Source organism: Phascolarctos cinereus, unplaced genomic scaffold (genome assembly GCF_003287225.1).
Source record: "Phascolarctos cinereus isolate Bilbo 61053 unplaced genomic scaffold, phaCin_HiC Scaffold_4;HRSCAF=312, whole genome shotgun sequence".
NCBI lineage: Eukaryota > Metazoa > Chordata > Mammalia > Diprotodontia > Phascolarctidae > Phascolarctos > Phascolarctos cinereus.
Genome location: NW_027555847.1, coordinates 501,950,525 through 501,970,890, shown reverse-complemented (window position 1 = coordinate 501,970,890; position 20,366 = coordinate 501,950,525). Strand labels below are relative to the sequence as shown.

The 20,366-nt window shown below is 39.3% G+C and overlaps 1 protein-coding gene across 4 annotated transcripts in view; it reads right to left on the bottom strand.

The window, feature by feature from the left end:
• Positions 1 to 1,399: 1,399 nt before the first annotated feature.
• ANKRD29 (ankyrin repeat domain 29) overlaps positions 1,400 to 20,366 on the bottom strand; it is a 60,478-nt gene continuing 41,511 nt past the window's right edge. For all 4 annotated transcript variants that reach the window (XM_020968741.2, XM_020968736.2, XM_078153464.1 and 1 more), the window contains 4 exons: positions 14,101 to 14,199; positions 8,743 to 8,838; positions 7,107 to 7,205; positions 1,400 to 2,839 (listed from right to left, as the gene is read on the bottom strand). In XM_020968741.2, coding sequence (XP_020824400.2) covers positions 2,756 to 2,839; positions 7,107 to 7,205; positions 8,743 to 8,838; positions 14,101 to 14,199 — 378 coding nt within the window. In that variant the 3' untranslated portion in view covers positions 1,400 to 2,755. The remainder of the gene's footprint in view (positions 2,840 to 7,106; positions 7,206 to 8,742; positions 8,839 to 14,100; positions 14,200 to 20,366) is intronic.

Below are 20,366 nucleotides of genomic sequence, written 5' to 3'. Positions count from 1 at the left end.
TACAGATGAGGAAACTGAGGCAAACAAGGTTCAGTGACTTGCCCAGAGTCACACTGCTAGTAAGTGTCTGAGACCATATCTGAACTCAGGTCTTCCTGACTGCAGACCCAGCACTCTATCTACTGTGCCACCTAGCTGCCTATCTGTCTATCTGTATCTGTCTGTCTATCTGTCTATCAATGTGTATAGGACTTATTGGGAGTTCTCAGAATAAAGAATTAACTCAATGGTTATATAAATCAGCACCTAAAATGTGAATTTTTTACCTGTTTCTGAACGAATAATGGTCTCCAACCTTCAAGAATAGGTTTTGGTAAGGTGATTCATGTGGGCATCTTGCCTGCTACAGGCAATAACAAATAGCTAAACATAGTATTTTAAGCTAAACATAGTATTCTTTCAAACTTCAGCTAAGAGAGATTCCAGTTAAATTATCTTTGAAGTTACTGTGCTCTCTTTTAAGCCTTTAAGTCTGTTCTAGATTTTTATGGATACATTTGATCAATTATACACACCAAGGACAACAAATCTGAATGAATATAGTTAGGTCTGTGATTCTTCTTTCCTTTATCTTTTGGCCCCTCTACTCAGGTTTCATGTGTCTAGTAATGCTTTTTGGTCTCTATGGGACACTAGGATCATAGAATTTAAAGGTAGAAGGAATCTAGAGATCATTTACTGAGGCCCAGAGAGGTGATATAATTTGCTCAGAGTCTCACAGCTTGTGAGTGACAGAGAAAAGACTGGAAACCTGGATCTCATTACTTCCAGGGCCATATTCTGAGACCTCATGCTGCTCCTCATTCATAGGGTTCTGGGGCAAAATCAGTTCTGCTCTTGGGGCTAGTAAGGACAACTTGTTAGTACTAATCAATGCAAATTTTAAGGGTCAATTTCTAGCTTCAAAAATTGAAATGCATCAATTACTGGGCATCTAGATGGCACAGTAGATGGAGTACCAGGGCCTAGAATCAGGAAGACTCATCTTCCTGAGTTCAAATCTGCCTTCAGACACTTACAAGCTGTGTGACCCTGGGCAAGTCACTTAATCTTACTTCTTTTAGTTTCCTTGTCTGTAAAATGAGCTGGAGAAGGAAATGGCAAACCACTCTAGTATCTCTTCCAAGAAAACCCCAAATGGGGTCACAAGGAGTAGGACACAACTGGAAAACTCCTGAATATGCACTTAATTACTTAGAATGTGTGAAGAAAATAGATAAACCACCACTTCCTTCATACAGGTTCATGAGCTGGGAACCAAAGCATGACATTAACAAGAAAGCTAAAGACATCTTTAAACTACAGAAAGATCCTCAATATTTCCTGTGTTCATATGAGGGAAAGCCTGGATTTATGTGTGTGTGAAATGAGGCACTGATTCTGAGGCAATTAGACACCATTGATAATTAAGTGCATTTAATATAATTAAGTGAAGTTAACATTAAGTCATGATTTCCTCAAAGGAACAACTTTAAAATAAAACAACACAAAACCCAATTGCTTTCTTGGAATCAATCAGCATGTCCCATGCACAGGTAGATATTTACTAAATAAATAACATTTAGGCATAACTTACGTAACTGTAGTAGTAACAACACATCTTACTTTTTATTCTAGGACCTCAAAGTCTATTGCATAAAGCAAAATGATATTAGAAGTTCTAGATTCCTCAATAGATACAGAAAGTCCCCTTCTGTCCTAAGAAAGATTTTCCAAAGGGTAGAACTCAAATTAAAGCTCCAGGGAACAAACCCAAGTTTTGGATATTTTTGCAATTTCCCTGAATCAGAGTTAAAGTGGCTTTTCATAGGATGATAGATTTAGAACTAGAAGGGGCTTTAGGGAAGCTTAGAGTTCAACTAGTCTCAACTCCCTCATTTTACAGCTGAGGAAATGAGGTCAAGAGTGATTGTTACCTGTCCAAGATCACACAAGTAACATGTGTCAGAGCTGGATTAAAACCCAGTTTCTCTGACTCCAAATCTGGCCTTCTTTCCACTATTCTACACTGTCTCCTTCAGAAATATTCATTTTGCCTCCTCCCATATCTTAATCAAAGATGTCATTTTAATGCGAGGAATCAGGAGAGGATCACCTCACAAAACACCAATTGTTCTTTAGAATCAAACACTTTAACCTGAGAAGGATATGCATTCTTGACAAATAGTATCTGTGGTCTTCAACAAGAGTACATTTGGGTTTGCCATTTACCTGATTCCTAATCATTATGGCTGTGATCCTTAAGTGGAAGAAAATATATCGCAATGAAGTAAAAGAAACTCCTTGCCTAGATGAATATATGCATATATGTTTGTATTAACAGAGCTACACTCAACACAAAAGGAAAAGTGTGATTAATCAGCTAAATGTGAGACTTAGGGCCCTTTAAAGGGGGCAGAATTTCATATGGCCTCGATTAGGGCTGGAAGCCCTGTCCACCTTAGAATTTGTTAACTGAATGGTATAAGGGGGTTTCTTTCCACTCCATGAAGGTGCTAAAACACAGTGGAGTCTAGTTAACAGGCCAGTGTGTAAACCCTGCTGTAAGGGAGAATGAAGGCATCTGAAGCTGCCCCACACCTCGAATCTGCGGCACAGTGTGGAGACCCTAAGATTGTCCCGGGAGCAGCAGTGTCGCATTGTGAGCCAATTAAACAAAATGCTTTCAAGAACCAAAGCCCAAAATTGTTTGCAGAACAAATTTACTTTCTTACTGATACGGACAGGACTTAGCCACCATGAAGCAAGAGCTGAATTAGCTTTTCCTGTGTGTTTCCTTACTTTGGAGGAGACGTAAAATGCGTTCATTTTTGGTTAATTCTGATGGCAGCTCATTTGCCTGAAAGAAGAAATACAGTGGTTAAGAAAACTCCAACCAATGTTGCTTGTCTTGATAAACCTGCCCCCAATAATCTCCCTTCCATTGATCTAAAACACTTATGTTATTTACTTATGGAGTTGTGTCTTCCTAGTCTTGTCCAAACTGTAAACCGCATTGACTCATACTGCACATGATCTGTGGTCTACAATTCAATCACACAGATTGATTTAATTGTGTTATTGGGAGACTGTGTGGTTTGGTAGAAGGCTCCTATATAAACACTTGAAAGACCTGGGTTTCAATTGTGGCTATGCCAACTTACTAGTTATTTTACCTCAGGCAAATCACTAAACATCTCTAAATAATAGTTTTCTGTTCTCTTTATTAACCTCACAGTTGTATGGGGATCATAAGAGCTTATGAATAAGCATAACTAATATCATCAAAAGATAACAACAGGAAAGGAAGCAAAATATTAAGCAGAATGATGTTTTGGGCAGTTAGTTCCACAGATCAATGTTATAAGTGGATAATTAGAGGAAGGAAGTTACAGCAGGATTATGTGACTCTACAGCTGGGGCTGATTATTCTGTATTGACAGCATTCTTGCAAAGTGCTTTGGTTGGGACAACCTCACAGAGGTATGCTATTCTGCAGAAATGCTTTGAAAAATGTAAAGCATTAAGCATTTGCAAGATATCATTTTGCATGGTATTTAAATTATAGTTTTCTATGAGTCAAGTCATTGAGGTCAATAAGCATTTATTACCTACTATGTGTTGGACACTGGGCTAATCACTGGGGAACTAAAGAAGGGCAAAAGACAGTCCCTGCTCTCAAGGAGCTCACAGTCTAATGAAGGAGACAACATGCAAATAACTGTACAGAGTATTATATGTATATGTATATATACATATACATATGTATGCACACACAAACAATATATGTGCACACACATGCACGTGTGTATGCATGTATCTGCACAAAACAAATACATAATAATTTGTATGTGTATTATACACATATACATAGAAACATATATATATATATGTGTGTATTATGTATACTCATTTTATTTCCTTTTATTGTTTGAGACTCAGCCATTCCCCCTGCAAATTTTGGTTAACTAAAAGTCTATATTCTGTTAATATTAACCTCGCTTGATCAGAAATCTGTAGCTAGAGATAGGAAAATTTACTTAGATACTTCAACATTCCTTAGATAAGAAGCCCAAGGAAGAACCTCAGTCGTCCCTGACTCCTGACATGTAAATACTCCTTAATCTGCCTCTCGGTGAATCCTCTAAATGGTTTAGTTTATCTAACAGAGTTTGTTTGATGAGATTATGGCTGTTTGTTCAACCTACATGGCTGGGAAAGGAAAGGAAGGGAAGGGAAAAATAGAAATCTATTTCTTCTATCTTCTTTTTAACTTTTATGGCCTAAGAGGAATGTACAAGAATGCCAAATGTAAAAGAATTATTTCTCTGTTATTCTGACATAATTTTCCCTACAAGAAGCCTTGTCAGAACCTTTGTGGTTATTCAGGTTTTCTCTGAGGCCTGAAACTATGCCTTTGCATAATAATATTACCACTACAATTTCTACATCGTGGTAAATATATATTTGGCAGCAGTTACCCACCACATCAACTGAGAGAGGAGATATTTCTCCCATAAAAACTATATTCAGAATAGAGCACCATAATATACCTTTAACCCATTCATTAAGTTAGGAAACTCAATAGAGGATACTTAGTGACAATCAGCACAAGGGGAAAGGATTAACTCCTTGTCCTGTAAGGGAAGAGTATGGAGGAGCATGGGTTCCTCCAAACAGCCACTATTTTTAACTGTTTGTACGGGTTTCCCCAGGAAACACAGGGAGCCAGGATCCATCTCTCCACTTCATTTCACTATTCTCTCTTGGTTCACCCCACCTCTCTATGTTTCAAAAACAAAACAAAACCAAAAAACCCCAAACAAATAGTTCTTTACAAAAAATAATAATAATTTTTTTTTCAGTTCTTCCTATCTATTTGGCCACTTCTCATTTGCTCATCTCCTTTGCTGGATTTCTATATTTGTTCTAGCTACTAATAATCATGGATATCCATCTCCCCAAGGAACTGTCCTGGATAGTTTTCTCTTTTCTTCTATGAAACAGCTAAATGGGGCAGTGGATAAAGTGTTGGGCGTGGAGTCAGGAAGACCAGATGGTGAGGGCCAGAGCTGAAGAGTCTAATATGGGATAAGGAATTTAGGTCAGAGATTGACTCTTTCCTTTTCCTACCCTTAAAGGGCTCACTTATTCAGAATATTTGGCTCACCAATATCCCGTGCCTGGGAGGTGTTAGAACACTCTGACCCTTGAACCTTGATGGCAAGCAGGTGTGAACAATTAAGGATGCCCATAAGGGCTGGGTAAGAATGGTGGGAATGCCTCGGGGATTATTGTTAGCTTTCACTATTTAAATTGGACCCTCAGAATAATAAACGGATCAGTCTTTCACTGACCCGCCTGGCCCACATTTCTTCATTTCACACTCCTCTGTTTGATGCAACACTTAGTCGTGGATGACAACCAGAGTGAGTACATGTTTATCTCAGACACTTACTAGCTGTGTAACTCTAGGAAATCATTTAATGTGTTTGCCTCAGTTTTCCCAACTGTAAAATGGTGATAATAATAGCACCTATCTCCCTGGATTTTTATGAGGATCAAATGAAATAATATTTATAATGCACTTAGCACAGTGGCTGATACATGGTAGTTGATTAATAAATGCTTATTTACTTCTTTCCTTCTATACTTTCTCATTTGGTGACTTAATCAGCTCCCATGGGTTCAATGATCAACTGTGCAGTTGTTTCTCAAATCTTTGTGTCTAGCCCTAGTTTCTCTCCTGAGTTCCAGTCCAGGATCACCTGTTGAACACATAGAAATTAATGTCGTGTAGGAATTTTTAACTCAGTGCACCCAAAACAGAACTCATTATATTCTAATGCACCATTCCCCCAACCCATTCCTCTTCTAAACTTTCCTACTACGGTGAAGGGTGCCGCCATCAGCTTTGTTCTCACTCTCAGTCTCCACACATATCCAATCAGTTGCCAAATCTTGTTTTTACCTTTATGTCTTTCATATATCCTCTCTCTATTTACACAGTTACTACTTTAATTCAGACCCTCATCATCTTTTCCCTGAACAGGAGGCAACAGCCTCCTATCCACTAGTTGTATGACCCTAGGTAGCTAGATGGCTCAGTAGATAAGAGCCCTGGCCTTGGAATTAGGAAGACTCATCTTTATAAGTTCAAGTCATGAGTCTTCCTGATTCCAAGCCCAGCATTCTATCTACTACTGTGAAGACAATGCATCCCTTGTTTCCCCAGATCTCATGCTTTGGCTGGAACCATGACCTGAGCCAACCTTGCTGACTCCTTTTCAATCGGCAATTAGATTGTGAGTGGTTTACCATCAAGAGAAGTAAATTAATCACCTTCCTTTTCCTTAAATTCCTGGGGTTTGGGGAGAGAAGGGATTCACTTAACTCTCTTTTCCGGTCAGTTAGGGACAGAGACTATAGCATAGGGGTCCTTGAGCAGGGCACAGTACAAGCTCCCAAGTATTATGACAGTTTGGAGAGTATGTCAAAGTTTGTACTGGAGAGGTGGGAGTCATTTCTGTGTCTTTTTTGGGCTGATGGGCTGAAGGAAGCCTTAGAGGAGGGCATCCTTATATCCTGGTGTAGTAGCCTTGAACATAAATGAAAAATTATTTCTTACCAATTTTATTATTTTTCTATTTCATTTTGTTAATATGGTAAAAAAAATTTCCTTTTTTTTTTTTAATTAGAAATGTATAGCACCCCAGTGATGGATCCTTCTGAGGCAGTCCCTTTTATGGAATAAATAGGCTTGAGAAGGGAACCTAACTTCCATTTATAACTTGATTTCTTGTGAAGTGATTGAGGGGTGTGGAATATATCCTTATTTCAAAACAAATAACTTAAATACACTTTTGGAACATAACTAGTTCCTAAGTTGGGAACACCCTGAATGTCCAGGGAATGTACTTGATGGAATTTGTCCCAAAAGATTGGTACTAGGTAGAAGAATTTTGAAAACTTTCTAGAGTGCATCTTTGAGCATAGCTATGCCTCTTTACCCCCAGGGTTCAGAAGCCATTCCAAGACGAAAACTATCTATTGGTGGATGGCTTTAGTCCAATATGGGCCTCTGCTTGTCCACTTCAAGGAATTAAAGACACAGTAAAATGGGTTACCTTGTTTCTCAGGGCAGGGTCTGCTCCTGCTTCCAGGAGCAAGGCGACTGCTCTGATATTACCGCTGAGCACTGCAGCATGAAGAGCTGTTGTTCCATTCTAGGAGGAAAATTGTGGTGTTAGTAGCAACCATAGAGGGGATCAAATCATTCAAATAATTTAGGCATTGATTATAAAAACAGCTCGAAGAACGAGATTGTCAGGACACTAACAGCAGTCTTATTTTTCCTATACTTCCCTGTCTTCCTTTTAGAGCTTTTCTGATGCCTATGGCCTACTTCCTTGCCTTATATATGGGAACTATTCAGTAAATGCTGACAGGCAGAGATTGAAAAACTATGAAAAGCCTACACGAGAACTGAAAAACACAGGCATCTGGAGACATTTAGTTTAGGGGAAATAGCCCTTCATAACTTTGTAGCTCCTGAGCACAGTACAATATAGTATCCCAAGTATCTGGTATTTATAATGATGATACCAAGCCATCAAGAAAAGGTTTCATTACATTTAGTATGCTTTAAGATGACAAGGAAAGTGTATGATAACTTAAAAAAAATTCCATGCAAAATGTACTAATCTTTAATGAAGCCCTTAGCATGTAACACAGCTCATTCAGAGACACAAAATTTTAATAACAGCAGCAATAATAGCTTGTTGTTGAGTCATTTCAGTTGTGTTTGACTTTTCCTGATGTCTTTTGGGGTTTTCTTGGCAAAGATACTGGAGTGGTTTGCAATTTCTTTTCCAGCTCATTTTATAGATGAGAATACTGAGGCAAACAGGGTTAAGTGACTTGCCCAGGGTCACACAGCTAGTAAGTGTCTGAGGCTAGATTTGAACTCATGAAGATAGTCTTCCTAATTCCAAGCCTAGTGCTCTATCCACTGCACCACCTAGCTGCCCTATAATAATAATAATAATAATAATGATAATAATAGCTTCTGGCATTTATATAGTGCTTTAGGATTTGCAAAGCACCTTAAAAATATTCTTCATTTGATCTTTGTATAAACTGTGTGAGGTAGGTGCCCCATTTTGCAGATGAAAACTGAGGCTGAGAGACTCCTTGCCTAGGGTCAAACAGCTAGTCAATATCTGAGGCAGGAATTGAACTCAGGTCTTCCTCATTGCAAGGCCAGCTCTTTATACACTGCTCCACCTAGATGTTTTACTGTTCTGTCTGCCTCCTTTGGCTATGGAGGACAACCATAGATAACACTTTTTTTACTTCAGATGATGAAAATGGAGGAGAAAATGTTTATAAGGATATATCTGCCTTTCTGGAGAAGATTCATAAGCAACTGGGATTATCAGCAATGTGATTGGCTTCTTAATGAAACGGTTTGATTTCTAATCCTTAATAGTTTGGGGTTTGTCTTTAGGGGATTTGGATGGTTGCTTTGTCTTTTTTCTGGAAAACATGGTATTAGAACTCCCTGGTCAATTCTTCCCTTCCCCTTCTCTCTCTCTTCTTTATGTTTATGCTGTCTTTATGTCTGCCCACATCCAAAAAGGTGTTTGTGCTAGGGAGTAAAAAAAAAAGGTCTACCAATGTATAGTTATGCCAAATGTAGACTTCTGCCATTCTAACCTCCTTTGGTTTTGCAGATGACCTAACTTCCTTTTCAGATCTTACCTTTAAAAGGCCAAGGGTGGGAGAGAACTTGAGCAGTTCCTCGATGACATTGTTGTACCCCTTGTTGGCAGCTTTCAATAATGCCGTTGTACCATCCTTAAGGGGGCGGGAGAGAGGTAGACAAAGGCCGGTTATGAGAGGAGTAGTGCATTAGCTCATTGCTGGATGATAGGAGAATACAGAATGTGTCAGCATTACCCTAGCAATCAGGGAACGGTTTTTGGTAGGCAAGTTGTGTAGACTTAAAATGTCCATCCTAGACAATCTCCCAACAGATAGCCATCATTAAGCACATTAAATACTGTTGATCTCTGACAGAATTGTAGGAGGATGAAATAGATTCCCGCATCATATTCTTTAGAGACGGGACCTTGCCTTTGGGAAATTGATGCTGCTTCAGTCTGAGGATAGAGAGACCAGCAGGGCAAGGAGGCCCCCAAGTGACATTCTTTCCAATCAGTCATTCAGTTAACAGATCAGTCAACATAGATATGTTGAATGAACTCTGTTGAATTTCATACTAACTCTGAAATACATTTCTAAGCCTATGGTTTTTTTTCATTATGTACTCAGCAAAATTTTCAAGAAACACAAATAGATAATTAAAATGTGGAATAAATTTCCAGATAAAACTTCAAATTCCTATTTGCATTTTGACTGGGAAAAATTGTATGATTTACATTTTAGCAAATAATATTTGTTCTGTATCTCCTTCCAAATCTATCCATGTATTGATAAAATGTTGTTGTCTTTGTTTATAATATGATTCATCATTAGTGTATCATTCTTATTCTGCCAACCTTGCCTGACATCACTTTATGGAAATCCTTCCATATTGCCTTACATTCTTCATATTTATCATTTCATGACATTATTAAATTATATGAATATGCTATAGGCATTGCTTAATCGTGGAAGCGGTTTCCAATTTTTTTTTTTGTTTACAGAATCACTGAACCTCAGAGGTGCAAGAGACCTCAATGGTCACTTAATCCAATGCCTGAACAAAAATCTCTTTTACCACATCCTTTATTTGTCTGAAGGCCTTCAGTGTCTATTTCCTACTATTTTCCAGTCATCCCATTCTACTTTGGAATAACTAAGCTTAAAATTCGCTCCTCTGTAACTTTCATCTTTTGCTCATAGTTCCTCCCTCTTGAACCACAGTAAAAAAAATTGCTTTTTCATGCAACAGTCCTCAAATTACCCAAAGATAGCTATTATTTCCTGCAATTCAATAAAAAGTCAAAATAATAACAATAACATATAGAATAATTTATAGATATATTAATATATTATATATTCAACATATAGAAATATGATAATATATTTGTTGTATGATAATTTATAGATCATATGTTAATGTTACATGAATATGTTTATGTTACGTGTGTTGCATATAATTATATATAAATAGCTTATATAATAATTTGTGTTGCACTTGAAGATGGGCAAAGTACATTACATATGCCATCTCATTTAATAAGCACCTTCTATGTATGAGGCAATATCAGGGTGCTGGTGATACAAAAACAAAATAGAAAAACAGCCTCTGCCCTCAAAGAGCATACATTCCATTGGGAAGACACAGCACATGTACACATATGTAACCTTCTCTGGACTGAGTGGGGGGGTGCCCTTGGGCTCCCTGGAGTTCTGCATTTTTCTACCATTTCTAGGCACCAGAGAAAAGAAGGAAACACGGAGGTGAATTGCTTAGGATATTTAGCATAAACACTTGTTCTGTTGTTACAGTATAAGATGAACACTTATTTTTATTTTTTAAAAGAAATCAGGGTTAAGTGACTTGCCCAGGGTCACACAGCTAGGCAGTACCTGAAGCCAGATTTGAACTCAGGTCCTCCTGACTCCAGGGACAGTGCTCTATCTATCATACCACTGAGCTGCCCCTAAGATGAACGTTTAAAAAGAGCCACAGAGGGCAGTCAGGTGGTGCAGTAGATAGAGCACTGGTCCTGGAGTCAGGGGGACCTGAGTTCAAATCTGAGCATAAACACAATAACATTCACTAGTTGTGTGACTCTGGGCAAGTCACTTAACCCCAGTAGCCTCACACACACATGAAAAAAGAGCCATAGTGTTTTACAGAAAGGACCAGAGGAGGAAACTTGAAAAACAGTATAGAGATCTGTGGGAAAAAGATGCCAAGATATTATAGGCTCTCTGGGAGGTTTTGTTAAACTGACAACTGAAATACCTTGAAGAGTCCATGAAAACAGTGAGTGACAGTTGAAAAGGTAGCAAAGGGAAGTCTTTACAGGTCTGGTACGACAGTGGGAAGTAGATGTGATGACCAGAGGCGGGAGACAGAGGATACCCTGTACCCTTTACTTTGGGGACCAGAATGCCTAGAGTGGGGATTCCCGACCAGGACAGTCTGTGGGTGTGTCTGGGAAGACACATCAGGTGAAGAAAGGTGGGTTGGAGGCTCAACTGATTTCAGGCATCAACCAGAGCAGCAGATTGCCTGTGCGAAGTTTTAAAGGTGGAACTATAAGGTTTGGTTTTGTTTTTATATTTGTTTGCATGTTGTCTCCCCCAGTAAACTCCTTGAGGTCAGGGACTGTCTTTTCACTCTTTTTTGCATCTTCCCACTTAGCAGAGTGCCTGGCACATAGTAGGTGCTTAACAAATGGTGATTGATTTAAGAAATAATCCTTTCAGGTCACTGAAGTTGAAGAAGAGAGATTAGAATCTCAATTTAAATGATATTGGCTATAAGCCAAGATATTATGGATCATGATGTGGTTAAATTATATCATTAGAGAAGACCCCAGAAAAGCAGAAAAATGGGGTTTTTCTTGCGGCAAGAGTAAGCTTTGAGTGCCATCTAGTGGTCTGATTTCATAGAGCAATTACTAGATGCCGATAGTGTGCAGAGCTGGGGTAGCTGGACCCCAGATCACCACCTAGTGTCCTACCCAGATATGAGAAAGCTACCTCTAGCCTGCCTCCCACAGCCATCAATAGGTGAAAGTCAGTCAGTCGATTGGTTTATTAAGCACCTATTTTGTGCCATGTACTGTGTTAAGCACTGAGGATACAAGTAAAAGTAAAAGACAGTCCCTGATCTCAGGTGAAGCACAGATAAAGAGAATTTAAGAAGGGGTGGCATTTGAATTACACTTTGCAGGAAGGTAGAATTCTAAGAGTAGGGTATGCATTCCAGGCACGAGGGATAGTCTATGCAAAGGCAGGTAGCTCAGAGATGAATGGCAAATTCGGGGACATCTATGTCACCCAGATTGACTGGAATGTGGTATGCATAAAAGGGAATAAGTAGAATGAGTTTGGAAAGGTAGGCTAGTGCCAGATTGCGGAAAGCTTTAAGTACCCAGCTGAGGACTTTGTATTTTATCATAGAGGCAGGAGGTAGCCACTAGAGATTTTTGATCATACTTGTGCTTTAGAAAGATTATTGTGAGCTGTGTGGAGGATGGATTGCAGGATTGATGGTCTAGAAGCCGGAAGACCAAAGAAGAGGCTATTGCTTTAGTACAGATAGGCAACGAAGGACTGAATTAGGGTGGCAGCTATATCAGTGGAGAAGAGGGATGGAGGGGAAGTGACAAAATTTGCTAACTTATTAGATATGGCGCGATGAGGGAGTGGAAAGAATCCTGGTTTCCTCCAATATTTTACCCTTGTTGACTGGAAAGATGGTGGTCTCCCCAACAGAAACAGAACATTTAGAAGAGGGATGGGCTTAGGGGGAAAAATAATGAATTCTGCTTTGGACATGTTGAGTTTGAGATGCCAACAGATATTGAGATGGAGATGCCCAGCAGGCATTTGGTGATGTGGGACTGAAGTCAGGAGAGAGATTAGGATTGGATGTATGGCTTTTGTAGCCATCTCGTTGCAGCAGACATGTACCATTCATTCTGGGTGCTTGCAGCTCTTAGAGACAAGATTTTATGATGTAAATTTCTCCTTAAAGAGTCTTTCATAATGTTAATCTGAGGGATAAGACAACAATAAAACTCCTATTCATGTCATTACTGGTCTTTTTCCATTCTAATCTCCTGAAGGGTTCAGAAACTTTCAGCAAAAGAGAAAGACGGTTCCTCTGAGTGCAAAACTTATGTCTTGCTGGTTGTTTCTTCATCTGGCTGTTCAGAGCCCAGAATAGCCCCATAAAAAACAGGCTCTGAGTGATTATACTCAAAAGGACTGCTGACAAGGGCTTCTTCCCATGTCTCGGGGGAGCTGCAGAAAGCCTGAATTACCCTGCCTAGCTATGCAATAAATTTACCCTTCTGCTAGCGCCCATGACTATTTTGGGTTTTTCTAATGGAGAACCTTCAAACTCATAAACGGTGATACAGCTACCCTGAGTGTTAAAGACAATATGATCTTAAGTGCAAGGCAGATACAATTGTTGCAGCGTCCTTGATTAAGGTAGAATTTTGCTCTGTTGAGTCAAATGCTTTCTTGTCTGTTGGTAGACAATGCACTACTAGATAAAGGCATAAGCCAAAGATTACCCACTTCATTAGGTTCCTTAAGAATTTTTCAAGTACATAAACAGCATAAACCTCTGTAGTGCCTAAATGTCACAAAAGACATAGAAATAAACAAGTTTGCCTTGTACATTTACTAAAACATTACTTGATTGTGATATCAGAGAAGAGAGTTGAGTTTTGGGAATCTGAGGTAAGGCTCATAGAAGCTATTGTTACACAGGAAATCCAGAAGAATATTTAAAAGTATGGCTCTCCAATATTCTAAGGTTTATTTCAGTGTTCAAAAAAAAACCAAACAACCAAAAACGCAAACCCAAACCCAAAAAACCCAAATCATCTTTTTATGTTGTGCTGTGTACATGGAAATGGGTTTTTTTTGTCTTTACGCATTTAAGCTGAAAATGAATCTATTTATTTAACCCTAAAAAAAGAGAAATATTTATTTATTTTTGGCTAGGCAATGGGGTTAAGTGGCACAGCTAGAAGTGTTATGTGTCTGAGGCCAGATTTGAACTCAGCTCCTCCCGAATCCAGGGCTGGTGCTCTATCCACTGAGCTATTTAGCTGCCCAAAATATGCTTTGGTTCACTTGGTAAATTTGTTGCTATGTTTTCTCTTCTTCTTTCCCCGATCTTTTTTTTTTTTTGCAAGGCAATTGAGGTTAAGTAACTTGCCCAGGGTCACACAGCTAGTAAATGTCCAGTGTCTGAGGCTGGATTTGAACTCAGGTCCCCCTGACTTCAGGGCTGGTGCGCTATCCACTGCACCACCTAGCTGCCCCTTCAAAATGAATTTTTTAAAAAATGGTTTGTCCTGCATTTACAGACAACATTACTTGTGTGTTGAGATGACAAGAATTGGCATTACTTACGTTCCTTGCAGCATCCCGATCTGCCCCCCGGAGCAACATTACTCTCACTACCTCACTGTGTCCCATCTGAGATGCTATCCACAATGGAGCTGTTCCATCCTTTAGGGAGAAAAAAGGCCAACATAGTTGTAAGTTTGCAGCAATATGGGCTCTGGCTCCTGGCTTTCAAGGGACATCAAAGCCATTTAAACTTCTGAGGATAGAAGATACTCTCTGGGGAATAATCCACAAACCATCCAGGAGGTTCAGGCCTCAAATGGTCTAAGAATAAAGAAGCATCTTGACCTGAATTTTCCTGACTCTTGGCCTTTCTCTACCATGCCCCACCTTGAACTCCTCAGCCCCTAACTTCCTTTTATTTGCTGTCTTCTCCTATTAGAATATAAGCTCCTTTAGAGCAAGGTACTGTGTTTCTGTTTCTATTTGTGTTTCTTGGGCTTAGCACAGCACTTGATATTTAGTAATTAATGAATAAATGCTTGTTGATTCGGCTTGACTATAGATCGTCCTCCCCCCGCCCCCCTTTAGGTCCTGGGATCATAGATCTACAGCAAAGGGATCTCAGAGATCATCTATCAATCCTCTCACCGTTCAGAAGAAAAAATGGAAGCTGATTTTCCCCAGGTCACTGGCATAACATGGTGAGGGATTTGAACCCAGATCTTCTAATCCCAGAGCCAGAGTTCTTTACATTTGACCACGTAATTTACTTAATGTGTATAATTTGCCTATGAAAGCTCTACCACAGGCTGGGTTTTCATAGAGCAGGAAAATGTGTTCTCACTTTCCCACTCTCCCAAAGCTAGGGCATGGGGAAGGGGTTTCCTTTTTCCATAGATAAATCAGGTTTGCCCATTTGTGTTAGGGAATGTGCCCCTTGTTAGGTCTTAAAGGTGGGTGCCAGGGACTAATTTTCATGTTAGGGCTTGAGCCAGCTTGGCAAAAAATTTTCATCTAACGTAGAGTTACTTGGATAATGGGTGGACATTTGCCCTGTGGCTGTCCTAATCCTGTTCCAGAGGGACAAGGCAACCTCTGACTGGGATAATGTTTTTTACAATCCGAATAAGTCATTAGAGGGGAGCAGCAACCTCTGAATGGAAACACTGGCTGGTTGATGATCAGCTATGCTAATTTGTCATAATATATAGCAGCTTTAGTTGGGTTCATGCCTGGGCGTGTGCATGCACGTGTGCACACACACACACACACACACACACATACACACACACTAATATTTGTTGTTGTTCAGTCATTTCCAACTCTTCATGACCCCATTTGGGGTTTTCTTGGCAAAGATACTGGAATGGTTTTCCCTTTCCTTCTCCAGCTCATTTTACAGATGAGGAAACTGAGGCAAACAAGGTTAAGTGACTTGCCCAGGGTCACACAGCTAGTAAGTGTCTGAGGACAGATTTGGACTCAGGGAGATGAGTCTTCTTGATTCAAGAAGCCCAGTGTTTTATCCACTGTGCCACCTCACTCACATACTTTAGTTTTTAACCATCAGCTTCTGATTCCTAATGGAAGATTTTACTATAGCCAACACTATGATATGCCCATAGTAACTGTGGTTATTTCAGACTTGTGATTTCATCAGTTTAGAGAATTTCTGGTAAGAAAATTCCCTCTACTAGATGCTAGGTGACCACCCATAGAGCCCTAGGCCTAGAGTCAGTGAGACCTGAGTTCAAATCTGGCCAGTTACCAGCTGTGTGTTCCGGGCAAGTCACTTAAACACCATTTGCCTTAGCTTCCTCAGCCATAAAATGGAGATAATAACAGCACCTACATCCCCTGGTTATGAGGATCAAATGAGCTAATATTTGTATGGCACTTATTGCTTAATAAATGCATGTTCCTTTCCTCCTTCTCTATCAATTCAGACCGGTAGCTGTTCTGCAGCTTTTCTAGTCTTGGAGAGTTGTCTGGTACACTGAGAGGTTAAGAGACTTGGTTAGGGTCACACAGCTAGAATGTGGCAAAGGTAGAATCTGAACCTGGACCATCCTTACTCTGAAATCAACTTTCCATCCACTACGCCAGAGGTATCAGACATGGACTCACAGGCCCTGCCGCAATACTCCCCAGGGCCTTAATTCAGATGGAAACATAATTGGGAAACAGTTAACATAAAAAGTAAAAATATAATAAAACATAGATAACATTTAAATCTAAGCTGATGTGCAGCCTGAAGAGATTCTTATGTATGGATTAGTGATCCCCACTTCTAATTTGAATTTGCCACCATTACACTATATTAATTTCCTCTATAGTTAACCTTCATAAAGTAATGTCCCCTAGAAAAGCTCCTTATAATGTCAGCATTGCCCAAGTCACTCAGCTAATGAATTTTTTTGTTTGTTTGTTTTCTTTGCTGGGCAATGAGGTTAAGTGCCCAGGGTCACACAGCTAGTAAGTGGTCAAGTGTCTGAGGTCACATTTGAACTCAAGTCCTTCCTGACCCTGGGATTGGTGCTCTATCCACTGCACCACCTAGCTGCCCCTTAGTTAATAAATTTTTTAAGTTGCTGCAAGAAACTTGAGCTCCTTCAAACCTTGGAAACAAGACAGCTGCCCCCCCCCATATTAATATAATTAAAAACAGCTTCTGTTTACATAGCACTATATAAATATTTTCACATATACTGTCTCATTTGCCATAGCCGTGGCAAGTAGACAGCACAGGTATCCCTATCTTGCAGATGAGAAGACTGGGGTCTAGTTTATTCAGAGATCTGTCCAAGGTCACACAACTTCTTACTGGCAGGGCAAAGTCTAGGACTCAGGTCCTCCAACTCCTGGTCTGAGGCTTGGTCTATGACGACATGCTTCCTCTTAATTAAAAGAACGGATTCGTACATTTTGCTTGCAAATACAAAGATGGTGCCAACACACTGGAAACTTAGATGACAGGGCTTAAGTGGGACCAGAACAAGGATTTTGTTAGTGTGGCAGAGAGTACTAGCTTAATCCCGTAGGAAAGAAATCTTGCCCCTTTGGATCCTTCTACGGAAAGTCACAAGGAAAGATGAGTACTTACAGAACCCCAAGCAGTCTCTAAACAATTATTACACACACACACACACACACACACACACACACACACACACACACACACACCACACACACACACACACACACACACATCCCCTTTCCTTTTTTTCTGTGTGGTTAGGGCCACTGTAGGATCTTGGAATTCTTAATAATAGACAAGATCTACATAGTATTATAAAGTTTGCAAAAGGTTTTATGTATATTATCTAATTTCAAGGTCACAACAATCCTGTGAGGTAGGTATGATTATTATCCCCATTTTACAGATGGGAACACTGAGGCCAAGAGAGGTTAAATGACTTCCCCAGAGTCACACAGCTTGGAAATGTCTAAAATTGGATTTGAATTCACCAAGTTCAGTGTTCTATGTACTCTGCCACATTCTCTCAAGTTCTTGTTGGAGAAGCAGTGGCTATCTTGGGAACAAAGATAATTTGTCATTGGTCTAAATCCCAAGAGAAATATTTGAAACCAGAGAGTTCTAATCGGACAGTGTTTTATTAAATTAGATGGAGAAGTGGGGTGTCATTTAATTATTTGTTTCAGAAGCCCATCACACTCTTTGCTTTATTTGTTCAATTAATTCTGGATGAATTTTACTTGGCACAAGATGTTTTGTTGTTTGGGAGGGACAGTATATCAAATTAGCTAGCCAAAATGTTGGTAGGGATTAGTTAATCTGGTGAACTCACTGCCACCCAGTGTCATATAGTTTTAGGATAGGAACCTAAAGGTACAGGACACAAGATAAATACTTTTGACAGGGGGCAGTAGGTGAGTAATTTAGGGACTGAAAGATGCCCCAGTGAGAGATCTTGGGTAGATAGAAAGAGGTCACTGAGAATTATTGACAGAGGAAGTCAAAAGGGTCCTGAAAGGAGGGGCAAAAATATATCAAAATCAAATATCATCTATTTCATAATTTTGCCTAGAACTGGCTTGCCTTCTCAGACCTAAGTTACTGCATGAAATCAAGTTTTGTTTTTTGAGGGCCACAGCTGCATCAAATATTGCTGACTGCCATTTTTCATGGTCCATTTTCCATTACCTGGCCTGTTATTATCTAGGCTTTTCAGTGCCTCATACAGATCCTAAGATTTGCTGCCTCCTTTTCTTTAGACATGTTGTTCTCTTGGCCTCAAATGTCACTGCTACTGTGCCCACAATATATGTCTATTTAAATCCTATTCATTTTCAAGACCCAGTTCAAATACCACCTACTCCCCGAAGCCTTTCCTGAATCCAAATAATTATACTATTATCCAGTCTAACTTCATCTTATCCACAAGCATAGCTTTTTGAAATCTGGATACACCTATATATGCAGCACTTTCTTCATCTACCAGTCCAGGAACACTGTCAAAAAACAAAGTTATGTTAACCTGCATGATTTATTCCTAGTAAATCTCTGCTGGGAATCACTACTTCTCTTTCAGGGTGTTCAAATACTATTGATTTCATAGGAACATAGGATTTAGAGCCAGAAGAGACCTCAGGTCATCTTGCCCAGTGGTGTCAAACTTAAATAGAGAGAGATCCCTGAGGGTTGCCTACTGACTTAGAAAACCACAAATTAACATTATCTATATTGAATGGTATTTTTGTTTATTTTATTAAACATTTCCCAATTAGATTTGAACCCAGTTCAGGCCTTAATTTGGGAGTGTTTTCAGAAGCTTGCAGCCTGTAGGTTGAGTACTTGATATCTCTGTGTCAAATAAATGACAACTAGGTTCTAGTTCAACCTCCCTTATTTTACAGATGAAGAAATTAGACCTCACGAAGTTAAACGAGCTGCTTGAGGTCACAGGGATAGCAAGGATTAAGTAGCAGAGTTGGGATTTAAACCTGAGTTGACCTCCGACTCAAAATCCATTGGTCTTTTTACTTTTCCATTCTCTCTCTCTCTGTCTCTCTTTCTCTCTCTCCACCCCTGTCTCCCTCCTTCTCTCCCCCTCCTCCTCCTCTTCCTCCTTTCCTCCCTCCTTCTTTTTCTTTGTCTCTCTCTCCCTCCTCCTCCTCTCTCTCTTCTCCTCCTCTTCCCTTCCTCCCTCCTTTGTCTATCAGTCTCTTTTCTCTCTCTGTCTCTCCTTTCCATCTCTCTCTCTCATATAAATAGCAAAGCCAAGGTTAGGACTCAGATCCTCTGATTATAAATCCAGGTTTCTTCCCCTGGCAACATGCAGCTTCCATTTAATAATCTGTACTATATGTTTTTCAGCAAATATTAATTGAACATTTGACTATATCCCAGGCATTGGGTTTTATTTTGCCTGGTATCAATGTTGAGCTTTCCAAACTATAGTCTGTAGCACCTCCCTTCTTTCCCAACTATGACACCAAGTTCTCATCTCCAATTCTCCCTTCTTCCTCAAAGATTACTGATCGTGGTACAATGGTCTCAGCTGCAAGTTACTTTGGGGCAGGGGTAAGGAACCTGCTGCTTCAAGGTCATTATTTGGGGCGTTTTGACTGAGTCCACGTTTTACAGAACAAATCCTTTTATGAAGGGGATTTGTTCTGTGAAGTTTGGAATCAGTCAAAGGGCCAAACTTGAGGACCTAGAGGTCTTCCTATGGTATTGAGGCTGCAAGGTTCCTCACCTCAGGTGTAATTCACATAGGCCAAGAAATTTAAACTTCTTTGGAACAGGTGTTCTTGGGGTCTGTGAATTTGTTTTTTTCTTAAATATTTTAATAACCTTATTTCATTATAATTGGCTTCCTTTATAATCCTATGTAGTTTATTTTTAAACATTTTTATGTGTTTTAAAAACATTATTTGGAGAAGGCATCCATAGACTTCACCATATTGCCAAGAGGATCCATGACACTAAAAGGGTTAACAACTTGGTTCAGAAGTTCTAGGTGCTTTCTTACACCTATCTCCATTCAATTCCCTCTCTTTTTGAAGAACAGATTTATTGCAAACTTTAATGAAATATCAATATATTAAATTAAACTTGCTTAGTAACCATTTACATTTAAAGGAATTTCAATGTATAAAATATTATAACTTTTCAGTCACTCCCTTTAAGAATTTAAAGAATTGGGTTTCTTTACTTTTCCTTTTATGCCATGACAATTAGTGTGGGTTATGTCTTTATGGTTTTGCTTCTTTGACTTTGCATTAAATCATTAAGTTCCTTACTTATTTTTTATTTTTCATAATTGTTCATCTTAATTGCATTAATGTTCTATGATTTATTT